We start from the raw sequence: 13,111 nt of genomic DNA, 5'->3' as shown, positions 1-13,111 counted from the left end.
TTTAGCTGCGTCGAGGAGCGTAGAAAGATGCCTGGCTTGTGTAGAAGCAAGCCGGGGTGTGTGTCAGCGTTGCCTACACTGACCGGCAGCAGCAGCAGCAGCAGCAGCAGCAGCAGCAGCAGCAGCTTGCTAGGGTTTCAGACAGGGGTCTTTCCCATCCCTACTTCTGCCTCCCTGGTTCGGAAGGGCGGGCTTGCGATGATTCCCCATCCATCTTTCACGTTTATCATTAAATTCGTATTTTTCTTTAAAAGAAGTACAGATCAGAAACACAGTTTTCCCCTTTGTTTTTATTTTACAATTCACATTTAAAGAACATACTGATAGGTTAGAGCGTTTTCTGCATCACTGTCATCACTCCAGGGATTTTTAGAACACACACACAGAATTCTTCCTTTATTTTTTTATTTTTGCCATTGCAGTGCTAGAATCCCAGCTGTTCCATCCAGCTGATTTAAAATGAGCCCACCCTAAGGGAGATTCGAACAAGTGACAGAAATATAGCTGAGAGTCTGGCTTAGGAAAACCTCTGTTCAGAAAATTTGCACCAAGGCAACTGGCAGCGTGAGGCAGCCCACTTAATAAACAGTACCTCTGCAGAACACATTGGAGTGTTTTGGAGAAAGGGTGGGGTGAAATGATCCGTGTGGTCCCTTCTAACTCTACAATTCTATGGTTCTAAATAAGGTTGGTAATTCAAGGGGGAGAAGTGGTTCTGTGAAATTAAACAAGTCAAACAGAATCTGGAGCCTTAACAGCGTTTTTACTCCAAAGGAAGTCCTATTGTGCTCAGCAGGGTTTATTCCCTATTGTGTGCCTTTGGGATTAAAGCATCAGACAGAGGTGGGCAAAATGTAAGATGAGTTCTGCTAAATCAGATCAAAAGCCTGTCTTGCCCAACACCCTGTTTCCGACACTGGTCAGCCAGATAATCCAAGCAGAGCCTGAAGGCAACCTCCTTCTCCTGTTGTTTGCCCCACAGCAACTGAAATTAAGAGGTTGACTACCACTACACTTGGAGGCTCCATGAGTGTAGGTTCATCTTCTGCAAATATTGCCTAAGTCGTCTAAGTTGGTGGCCCAACAGGCAGATACCAGCTGCCCATCTCCATCACTGTTCTTTGAGACTGGCTGAATCAGGCAGCTGGAAGTCTCCTCTGTCTCGTTGTACGCTATTCCTCTCCTGGAATGCACAACCAGGCAGGATTGTTGTGTTTTAAAAAGGTGGGTAGTAGCAATGAGATGTCCTTGCACTACACACAAACATACACACTTCTCTCTATAAAAATGTATTTGCTCCACACACACACACACACACACACACACCCAACATTTTAGGTAAAGGTAAAGGGACCCCTGACCGTTAGGTCCAGCCGCGGACGACTCTGAGGTTGCGGCGCTCATCTCACTTTACTGGCCGAGGGAGCCGGCATATAGCTTCCAGGTCATGTGGCCAGCATGACTAAGCCGCTTCTGGCAAACCACAGCAGTGCACGGAAACGCAGTTTACCTTCCCGCTGGAGTGGTACCTATTTATCTACTTGTACTTCATGCTTTCGAACTGCTAGGTTGGCAGGAGCTGGGACTAAGCAACGGGAACTCACTCCGTCGTGGGGATTTGAACCACCGACCTTCTGATCGGCAAGCCCTAGGCTGTGTGGTTCAACCCAACATTTTACATGAACTGAATACATCATTAACAAATTGTTGTATTACTTTGCTGTTCATAAAATGTGGTGCAGGCACCCATGACTGGCCAAAGCAGCCTTAACAAACCGGGTGCCTTTCCAGCTCCTTTGAACGACAGCTGGGGCTGATGGGAGGTGTAGTCCAAAGCAGCTGAAGGGCACCAGGTTGGCAAAGGTTGGCATTGTCTGCCTCACCACAGACAATTTGGTTTAATAGCCGTCCCCCATCTTCCCTAGGAACCCTGGGAAGCGTAGTTTTGTGATTGGAAGAGGTCGCTAACAGCACCATTACCCCTTTCTCCAAACTACACTTCCCAGGATTCTGTTTTGGAAAGGAAGTCGCAACAGCGAAAGCAGCGGTGGGAAACAGAGCCATTCTGCAGCAGAAAATGGTGACTCCTGTCTCAAGCATCTTTCTAGCCAAATGGATATTAAGGCGAATCCTCAGCACCTGCGGTTCCAAAGAGGGAATTGTTGCAGAGCTCATCAGAGATGGATTGGAGAGAGACGCAGAAACCACGGCTTGTTTCGAGAGTTTGGGGTGGTAGCAAAGAGCAATGAGGAAAAATGCTCCACGTGGCATTTACAGGGAAGTGTTGGCAGCAATTCAGCAATGGAGGGAAGCTGGTAAGTCATACATCAAAAGCCAGCTAGGCCATCTTGGACATCCTAAGCTCCCACACCCCTGAAGTCAGTTGAGGTTGGATTCTGGGATCGGCTTCTCTGTTACTTCCGCGTGAGGTGGAGCACGGTGGAGAAGACTTCCGCAATCAACAGTGCCTTTCCATTTTGAGTTTCTGCTCAGCTGACGTCGGCTCAAAATGGGAGAGTAATGGGGGAGAGGGAGGATCAATTCTTCCTATTGCAGCACTTAAAACGTCACAGAAGGAAAACCCTGAGCGGATCAATGGCGCTCCGTACCCTCTGCTGTGCCGCACCAGCAGCGAATCCTCTTCTGTTTGCTATGATACCTGCTCGGTAGGCCGCATCTGAATGTCACCAATCTAGAAGAGACAACGGCACATGTCAGCCAAAGTGTTGTGGAACTGAAACAGAACAAAACGCTTTAGGAATTTTAAGGAGGCTCTGAGTGTGCGTGTCCACTGGTACATCTATCTGGGGGTTATGTTGCATTCTCTCTAGACGCCTTCCAGAAATGGCACCACACCACGCTTTCTGTGAAGTGTCTCATAGTCCCAGGAAAATGGATTCTGCCGGAGGATGGAAGGAATTTCCAATGAACCCGAAAATAACCTCTTGCCGGACCATGAACCAGGCAAGAGGACTCTGAATGCCGAATACACAGGATGAAACGGTTAAGTCAGCTATGATTAAATGGGCACAAGATCTTGGACATAACATCATGTTTGCTGATTGGGAACAGTTATGGATCACAGGTATGAAATTCACGGCATGTAATGCCTTAAGAGAGAATATTATGAAAATGATATACAGGTGGTACATAACCCCAGTCAAGCTCGCAAAAATATGTCATTTGCCCGATAATAAATGCTGGAAATGTAAGGAAGTGGAAGGTACATTTTTTCACCTATGGTGGACGTGCCCAAAGATTAAGGCCTTTTGGGAAATGATTTATAATGAAATGAAAAAGATATTTAAGTATACTTTCCTGAAAAAACCAGAGGCTTTTCTCTTGGGTATAGTCGGCCATTTGGTGTCAAAGAAGGACAGAATCTTTTTCATGTATGCTACAACAGCAGCAAGAATACTTATTGCAAAGCACTGGAAGACTCAAGATTTACCCACTCTGGAAGAATGGCAGATGAAGTTGATTGACTGTATGGGACTGGCAGAAATGACCGGCAGAATCCGCGACCAGGGAGAAAAGTCAGCAGAAGAAGATTGGAAGAAATTTAAGGAATATCTACAGAAATATTATAAAATTAATGAACTTTGAAAAGATGTTGGTTTGAACTTTGGTGGTCACCAGCTGTTATGATAAAGATAATGGGGATCATAATTGTTTCTGTTACTAAATTTAAAAAAAGTTGAGTGGAAAATAAGGTGATATTTTAAAAGGAATGTTAAGAGATTAGGATTTGCTGAATTAACAAATTGAACTAGAGAACAAGAAGGGGAGGTATGAGGAAGTCAATGAAACATGTGACTGAAAATTGTTATTGAAACTGAATTGTTTTTAATATTTTTCTTTTTCTTTTTCTTTTTGTCTTTATATAAAATTGGAAAATTTAATAAATATTCATTTAAAAAAAAAGAGGACTCTGAATGCCACAACCCCTCTCTCTGTTGTGCTAATATCTGAGGCTCATTTGACAGGAACTCAAGAAAGGGCTTTCTCAAGGCCTGCTGCTATGTTCCGGAACTTTCTTTTGCTCCCTTTCTAATGGTCTTCTGTTGACCGATGAAGACCTTTTTACAGATCAGGGGTCGGGAAGCTGCAGCCTTTCAAACATTTTCGTTTCCAATCTCCATCAGCTCCAGCTGTTTTTAATGTTGACATGAATTGGTATATTTCATGGATGTTTTGTAAACCACTTTGGGTTGCGTTTACAACTTAAAAAAAATTCACTCAATCAATCCATGTTCATGGGAACTGGAGCCCAGTGGCATCTAGAGAGCCACAGATTCCCTGGTTCTGACACAGGAAAGAAATCTCAGTTGCCACAGTCAGTGTGTGTGTGTGTGTTTTGACACAGTTTTGAGCACTGCCTACCTTAGACCAGGTGTAGGGAAACTTTGGCCCTCTGGAGGCAGCTGAACCACAGCTCCCTTGATCCCATTCTTGCTGTAGCTCAGCAATATGTGGAGGGCCAAAGTTTTCCTGCACTTGCCTGAGGTCCACACACAGAATCCGCTGACAGGCTGTGGGCAGAATCCCTGCATTGCAGGGGGCTGGACTAGATCACCCTCCCTTGCAACTCTACAATTCTATGGTTCTTCCCCATCCTCTGGGCGAAGGAGACAAGTGCTGGTCGTCATGGAGCCAGCCGCCAGCCTGAGGAACGCATCGAGCTGAAGGGAAAGATAACGCCTGCATCTCTGTCCTTTCCAGCACAACCAACAGATGCAGAGGCCTAGTCGACGGGAAAGGAGCCTTCCTTTCTTCTTCTCCTTGAATTGAAGGGGTTGCTCTGGTTTTTCAACTGACCTGCACGTGAGGTGGAGCACTGAGCACATATATGACGGCGTTGGCCATATCTTCTGCTTTTAGGCACTGGAAGGAGAGAGGAAAATGAAGAAATGAGAATTAGTTTGGTTGCAGCAGGTCTCGGAGTGCGTGCACCCTCAAAGACTTCTTGCTGAGCTCATACACTTCATGGTTTGGGGTCCTCGCTTTCGAAAGACTCCTACCCCATGTCTCCTGCTTCTTACAGGGTGGCCTGCTTGCCCCCGAGAGCCTTTATCCTTCAGGATGCTGGGCTAGAATCACAGAATCGTATAATTGTAGAGTTGGAAGGGACACCAAGGGTCATCTAGTCCAACCCCATGCAATGCAGGAATCAAGATGGACGTTTGGCCTGATCCAGCAGACAGGTCCTCTTTTTTTTTGTAACAACAACAGATAAAGATTGAGGCAGTGTGGTGTAGTGGTTAGTATGCCAGACTAGCTCTCACTGGGTGAACTTGGGCCAGTTGCTTGCTCTCAGCCTAAACTACTTTGCAGGGTTGCTGTGAGGAAATAAAATAAAATAAAATAATAAACAGGGAGGAGGAGAACTACCTTGGGCTCCTTGCACAAAAGGTGGAGTGTAAGTACAGCTTCCGGGTCATGTGGCCAGCATGACTAAGCCGCTTCTGGCAAACCAGACCAGTGCACGGAAACGCCGTTTACCTTCCCACCAGAGCGGTACCTATTTATCTACTTGCACTTTGATGTGCTTTCAAACTGCTAGGTTGGCAGGAGCAGGGACAGAGCAACGGGAGCTCATCCTGTCGCAGGGATTCGAACTGCCAACCTTCTGATCAGCAAGTCCTAGGCTCTGTAGTTTAACCCACAGCGCCACCTGTGTCCCAGGGTGGAGTGTAAGTAAATGAATAAATCGCTTCTCCCACCCCCGCCAGAAGTGCTAAGAGGCATCTCAGTGCACAGAAAAGAACAGGCTCTTCACGTAGACCGAAATTATTTGAACATGTGCAATTCATCTGCTTCCCCCGCCTGTCGCATTCATGCGCTCCGCCACCTACCCTAATGCTCTCGTACGTCGCTGCTGCTCTCTCTGGGTCATTATCGTGGAGTTTAAAAGCGAATCCAGTTTCTACCAGTCCCGGAGAGATACACTAAGGAAAGAGAAAGGGAAGGAACAAACAAACAAAAACACAGCACCCTAATGGGATTTGCTAACTCCTCTTTTCATTACAGAGCAAAAGATATGGGGAGAAATGATTGGCCGGTTTTGTAGCAGCGTTTCCAAGAGGACAGCCCTTAATGATCACTCGAAGTCTAATGGATAGAGCTCCCCCATACACAATCCAAAGGAACAGATCGGATGCACTGATGAGAAAAATAACTGCAGATTAGGTCTGGCTGCCGAACAGCAACGCGGCAGATGCTGGGGCTCTGTAATCTGCCGTAGGTCAAGGAGGAACGGCTCAGTGGTACAGCATCTGCTTTGCATGCAAAGGTTCCAGATTCAATCTCCAGCATCTGCAGGTAGGGTTGGGAGAGAAAGTGCTGGTCTGAGCCCCTGTCAGTCAGTGTAGGCAACACTGAGCTAGGTGGACCGATGTAGAAGGCAGTTTCCGGGGATATTCTTTAAACAGAACCATGAGGACTGGAAACTTGCTCCATTTTTAGGGGAAGAGCTCAGGGGCAGAGTGTGTGCTTTCCATGCAGAAGGTCTCAGGTTCTACCACAAGCATCTTCAGGTAGGGAATGTCCTCTGCTGGAAGTCCTGGAGAGCTGCTGCCAGTCAGTGTAGACAATACTAAGCAAGATGGACCAGTGGTCTTCCTTGGGATAAAGCATCTTCCTGCTTTCCTGTTTAATTCAGCACCAGCATGAGGACTAGCATCTTATTTTATTTTTAGAGCTGAGTGGTAGAGGTCCAAGGTTCAATCCCCAGCATCTCCAGGATGGACAGAGAGACCCGTCTGAAACCCCAGAGAGCCACTACCAGTCCCTGTAGTCCAAGGATGAGGGACCTGTAGGCCTCTCTCCCATTAGCTGCTGCCAACATGGCCGCTGGTCAGGGATGATGGGAGTTGTAGTCCAACAAGCTCTGAAGGGGCCAAAGATTTTCCGTCCACTGACATGGTCATTACTGAGCTGGATGAACCAACGGCAGGCATAGGCAAACTCGGCCCTCCAGATGTTTTGGGACTACAGTTCCCATCATCCCTGACCGCTGGTCCTGTTAGCTAGGGATGATGGGAGCTGTAGTCCCAAAACAGCTGGAGGGGTGAGTTTGCCTATGCCTGACCAACGGTCTGACTCAGTATAAAGCATCTTTTTTTGCATTCCTGAGTCAAGAAATGTCCAGCAAGGATTCATCCTGACTTTGCTGAGCTCTGATGTGACCATCTCCTCTCAAGTGACGTCGAGCAGGGAGATGGGGAGCCTGTGACCTTCAGATGTAGGCCCATTCTCATCAGCCCCAGCCAGCGTGGCCAATGGTCAGAGACAAAAGAAGATCTGGAGGGCCACAGGTCAGACCATTGGCTCCATTTAGTGCAGTGTTGCCTACTCTGATGGGCAGTGGCTCTCCCAAGATCTCAGGCAAAGAGAGAGACCATTCACACCACTGGAGGGCGTCTTCCCCTCACCATCCATGGGGCCACTGATTCTGGGGAGAAAGGAGTGTGTTTGCACTGTTTTGTGGCCCTTCCCCTGCTCTTTCAGATGCGGTGGCCATTTTGTATTGCGCCCTCCAGTCCAGATGCCATTTTGTGCTATGTCCTCGCCCACGGCAGCCATTTTGTCTCACGCCGTTTGCGCCACTGACGCCCACAGCACAGACTCTGATGTGCCAAGTAAAGGTTGGCGAACCCAGAGCGGGCATAAGCTAAACTCACCGTGGCACGTATGTGTGTCTTCGCTTCCCTGAGCTCCTGCCTCAGCCCTTCAGTCAGCGCCGTGACGGCGTATTTTGTGGCGCTGTAAAAATGCACGACGGACTGAGGGACCACGCTGTGGCCATTCATGCTGGAAGGGAACCCAGAAAGGGGGGAATAAAATAAAATTCCTTGATGCAGAACAACAGAGTCAAACTCTACAGAAAGTTATGACTTTATAAACTGGTGTGCAAAATCTCTGGCTCATTGGGCCTCCCTGTTTGGCAAACAAGCCCTGAACTTGATAGCATTTAGCTTAGCCACTGTAATTCACGCATTTATTTATCTTTCCCCCCTACAATTTATATACAGTGGTACCTTGGTTTACAACCATAATCCGTTCCAAAGGTCTGTTTGTAAACCAAAACAGGTTGTAACCCAAGGCGCGCTTTCACCAATAGGGTCTCCCAAAAAAATTTGTTCGTAATCAAAAAAAAAAAAACAGTTGACAAAAAGAATAAAACAATAAAATTATTGGCAAAAGCAGCTAAATCAACTATTTAAGACATTAAAAAAATAAAGCCACCAATAAACTATAAATACACCAGCATCTGGGTAAGCTAGTCTAAATGTCTTCAGATGTCTTGCATGAAAACTTAACTCAAGGGCATTGCTATTGCGGCATCCCTTCGCTTTGCTTTCACCTACCTGTTAATGTTAATAATATGGCCATCATCGATGCTTCGCTCCTTCATGGACTGATAGGCCTCCCGGGTGCAGATGCTCACAGCCATCACGTTCACCTGAAAGGCAGGGGAAGCCCAACACCATCTAGAAATTGGTTGAGGCTTTTGCATTTTGGTAAGTGTTCTTGAGGCTAGGGAAACACCGTGCTATTCCTTTCCATTGCCAGCTTTTATCATTTTAATCCTGGGGTGGTTTGTTTTTTTAACATTTGCAAACCTAGGAACTGATAAGGTTTAGCTGTTTTGCTGGAATACCTTAGAGCCAAAACTAGATGTGTAAGTTAATTGAGGGTTGTAGTTGTGAACCAAGGTGTGTTTTTTCCTTCTTATTGTTTTAAATAATTGCTTGGGTGGTTGATAAAGATCAGTGCCAGGAGATGCAGGCATGAAGGCTTTTTAACATTCCCTTGGCATATGCCTTGATCCTGATGAAAATTAACTCCCCAAACACGGTTGCCCAAAGGATCTTCTGGGCCTGGTACACCATGTGTGGATTGGGCCCTTTCCAACCCCTCTCAAAAGATTTGCAGAATTGCACATGTGCTCTGTGTCGTGTTTGAATGTGTGCCGTCTTTTGCAGGTGGAGTGAAGGGCCCCAAGATAAATCAGCGGTCACCAGCATAATAAAATATCGAACTGAATGTGAACAGGGGAAGTTTCCCCCATAACGGTATTTCCCTATTAGAAAAGGTATTTCTAAGCTGGTGAATTTCTGCCTGCCACTGAGCCGTTAAAGACACAAGGATCCTGCTTCCTCCCAATGCCAAAGTCTAGGCTGCAATCCTGTATCCACTTACCTAGAAGTAAGCTCCATTAAACATAAAGAGATTTTTCAGTAGACATGTATCCCATTCTATTATTATTATTACTACTACTACTATTATTATTAATTTTGTTAAGTTGTGGGCGAACATATCAGACGACACAGCAATTCTTCCAAAGCAGCTCTTTATTTGTAAGCTGGAACAGAACTGAACTGAGGAGCTCAGTCAGCCTGCTTATATAGACCTTCAGAACAACGCAACTGTTGCAACTTTCTAAAACTATCCAATCACTGAACGTCACTTTCTATCCTTCATTTGCATACAAACTATCCAATCACTGAACGTCACTTTTGATCCTTCATTTGCATAACTATCTACAGTATCCCCCTGCTGGCCCAGGGTGAGAACTTCAGTACATAACAAATTTATTAATTTATTTATACCCCAACTTTTTCCTGGATGGGACTCAAGGCGGGTTACATATTGTACTGTAAGTTAACTGCACAGTGAATCTGAATGACTGCTTGGTCTTTAACTCTTGCATAGCAGGAGATAACACTTCAGCATCTTTGCAAAGTTTTTACCACTGTCACGCCCTGCTCCCTTGCGGGTGGCTACCCTTCTCTCCCTTGAAAAGCACATTGAGCTGATGGAGGAAGTTGGAAGAATGGCACTCTTTCCCCACTTCCTCTTTCAACTCTATGGGCTCTGGAAGGCTCAGGTGAGTTCTGTTGGCATTGACACTCACACAGGTGCCTTGGAAAAGCAATGTGCTTGCACTCTCTATATTTCTGCCTCTCAAGGCGCAGGACGGTGGGTGTTGATCTAGGCCAGGGAGAGAAAAGTGACAACAGGGGTTTGCACCCAACAAACCCACTTAAAAAAAGCAACAACCACAGATTGGATTGGTCTCTACTCACATCAATCATCGTCCTCCAACCCTCAGTCCTGCCAGAGAGCAAGGGCTCTGGCCGGGCCAAGCCAGCGTTGTTGATACAGACATCAACTCCCTGGTGGAGGGTCTTGATGGCTGAGAACATGGAGAGGATCTCTTCTTCAACGGAGAGGTCGCACTTGTACGGGATGAGGGTGCCCGGGTAGCCGGCACTCTGACACTCAGCTGCTAATTTCTAGAAGAGACATAGGCGAAGAGTTCAGAATGGAATTGATAAAGGCAGAGGTGGAAGATCAAAGGGCCCACCAAATGTTGATGGACCATGCAATGTTTCCCAAACTTGGGTCTCCATCTGTTTTTTGACTATGGCTCCCATCCCACTTGGAATACTGCAATGTGCTCTACGTGGGGCTACCTTTGAAGATGACCCGGAAACTACAACTAATCCAGAACGCGGCAGCTAGACTGGTGACTGGGACTGGCCGCCAGGACCACATAACACCGGTCTTGAAAGACCTACATTGGCTCCCAGTACATTTCCGAGCACAATTCAAAGTGTTGGTGCTGACCTTTAAAGCCCTAAACGGCCTCGGTCCTGTGTACCTGAAGAAGCGTCTCCACCCCCATCGTTCAACCCGGACACTGAGATCCAGCGCCAAGGGCCTTCTGGCGGTTCCCTCATTGCGAGAAGTGAGGTTACAGGGAACCAGGCAGAGGGCCTTCTCATTAGTGGCACCCACCCTGTGGAACACCCTCCCTTCAGATGTGAAGGAAATAAGCAGCTATCCTATCTTTAAAGGACATCTGAAGGCAGCCCTGTTCAGGGAAGTTTTTAATATTTAATGCTGTACTGTTTTTAACAATTGATTGGGAGCCGCCCAGAGTGGCTGGGGAAACTCAGCCAGATGGGCAGGGTATAAATAAATTATTATTATTATTATTATTATTATTATTATTATTATTATTATTATCATCATCATCATCATCATCATCATTCCTAGCTAGTAGTACCATTGGTCAGGGGATGATGGGAATTGTAGTCCAAAAACAGCTGAAGACCCAAGCTTGGGAAACCCTGGACCACAGGTATCATCATGGCTGACCACTACCCATGTCTGCTGCAAGGTTTGATGGGAGTCTAAGAACATCCAGAGGGCCAAAGACTGACTAAGGGTGATCGAACAAGGCCATGGCAGGAAGACAAGCGAAGGCAAGAAAAGGAGTTGACAGAAAGAGAGTTTCTGGGATGAAAACAACGTATGAAAAAGAGAAGGGGAATTGGTTGACCTTTCCCTCCCCCCCCCCCCTCAATTTGCTCAGCCACAAGCCAGGCAGCCATCACTGCCTCAGGTGACAACTCAGAAGACATCAAAGTTTCTCCCAAACAGGCTGCCTTTGACCTTGACTCTCCTCAGTTCCAGCCCGGAGCTGACACAGGGAAGGGAGGAAGTGCCTCATGGATGCCACATGAAAGCTTCCTCTAGTTAGTGCACCATCTTGGAACACACCCCTGAGCACTAGCTATAGGAAGGCTTCACAACTTAAAATTACAGAAATAAGGTGGCGTCCTAAAAATATACACCTCAAGTGTCACTGTTATAAAGAGGTGCATCTTCAGTGTTTGCCGGAAGCTGTGCAATGAAGACGCAACTCTGTGAGGAAGGAGTTCCGCAATTTAGGGGCTGCCACAGAGAAGACCCTGTCCTGGGTCACCACCCCCTGAGCTTGTGAGGGTGGTTGAACAACAAAGAGGACAGCCCCTGCCAGTCTTAGCTCCCAGGAAGGTCTGTAGGGAAGGAGGCAGTCTTTCAGGTATTTGGGGCCTGAGTCATTTAGGGCTTGAAACATTGTGAGCACCTTGTGTTGGCCCCAGAAGCAAACTGGCCACCAGTGCAGCTGTTTTCATACAGGGCTTCTATGAGATCTGAAGGCAGTGATCTGTCCGCTGCGTTTTGAACCAACTGACGTTTCCAAGTCGCCTTCAAGGGCAGCCCCACGTGGATCACATTGCAGTAGTCCAATCTGGAAGTTACCAGAGCATGGAGTGCAGATGATGGCGATGTCGACGACAAAGTGGATGTCTGTTTTTGTCCCTCTCTCATCGCAATAATAAGAGTTCAAGGTCACTCAATGAAACCAGCCGGCAAGAGTTTCAGGGCTTTATTGCACAGATCCTTCCCACATTTCAAAGAAGTCCTTGACCCCAGTTAACAGCAAAACAACCACTGGGTTATTTTTGTGGTTTCGTCAGGAAAGGGAAGGGGATCAGCCCCGAGGTTCTGAGGTCCCACGTTGACCAGATTCTGTGCCTCCGCTGGAGGCTGTGGAATCCAGACATCACATGACGTTCCCTTGCTCTCCTGAAGCTTGTCACCGTCTCCCGGGCTGACAGGTCAGAGACGGGGTGTCCCTTCCGGTGAGCATCAAAGCTCTTCAGAAGAGGGGGGGGGAACGCAATCCTCAGGCGAGGTAAGGCGAAGGTTTGAGCTCTAACTGACAGAGCCTTTCCTCTCTCTTTTTTCTGAGCATCATTTGTATAAGGAAGATGGATGGGTAGCGGTCAAATTGCATTTAAGGAAGGGGAGAATTAAAAATTATTCACACGGTGGTTATACCTTGCACTGGGGGCCGGGGAGAGAGAACCCCTCAGCAAGTGAGAAACTGCTTTGATTGGGAAATGGGCTCTGGTTTTTGACTGCTGGCATGCTAAAAATAAAGAAGCAGATCTAAGCAATTTGTTGTTTTTACTATGCCACTTTGACGGTCAGGAATTGATGGCACAAAGCAATGTCGGGTAGCGGCATTTCGGTGGCATGGAAACCTAGTGGTGGGACAAACAGGCAAAGGGCTGTGGTTCTAAAGGTAGGGATGAGACCCTACCTACCTGCCTGCAGACTGTCTTGCCAGAGTGGTGCATGCTTTGGTTATCTCTTGTTTGGACTATAGTGGTACCTCGGGTTACATACGCTTCAGGTTACATACGCTTCACGTTACAGACTCCACTGACCCAGAAATAGTACCTCGGGTTAAGAACTTTGCTTCAGG

At 47.0% G+C, this 13,111-nt stretch overlaps 1 protein-coding gene across 2 annotated transcripts in view; it reads right to left on the bottom strand.

Moving 5' to 3' along the window:
- Positions 1 to 13,111, bottom strand: part of DHRS11 (dehydrogenase/reductase 11) — a 52,887-nt gene that overhangs the window by 29,935 nt on the left and 9,841 nt on the right. The window contains exons 2-7 of one of the 2 annotated variants that reach the window (XR_014541946.1): positions 10,092 to 10,301; positions 8,370 to 8,464; positions 7,683 to 7,812; positions 5,856 to 5,948; positions 4,819 to 4,884; positions 1,668 to 2,692 (exon numbers count right to left, since the gene is read on the bottom strand). Coding sequence is in view for 1 of the 2 variants with exons in the window: in XM_083588019.1 (XP_083444145.1) it covers positions 2,651 to 2,692; positions 4,819 to 4,884; positions 5,856 to 5,948; positions 7,683 to 7,812; positions 8,370 to 8,464; positions 10,092 to 10,301 (636 nt within the window). In the remaining variant the exon portion in view is untranslated. Of the gene's footprint in view, positions 1 to 271; positions 2,693 to 4,818; positions 4,885 to 5,855; positions 5,949 to 7,682; positions 7,813 to 8,369; positions 8,465 to 10,091; positions 10,302 to 13,111 lie in introns of those variants that run through there. The other variant, XM_083588019.1, reaches the window with a different exon arrangement.

Source organism: Podarcis filfolensis (genome assembly GCF_964270895.1).
Source record: "Podarcis filfolensis genome assembly, chromosome: 15".
NCBI classification, from domain to species: Eukaryota; Metazoa; Chordata; class Lepidosauria; order Squamata; family Lacertidae; genus Podarcis; species Podarcis filfolensis.
This window is presented reverse-complemented; position numbering and strand designations above follow the sequence as displayed.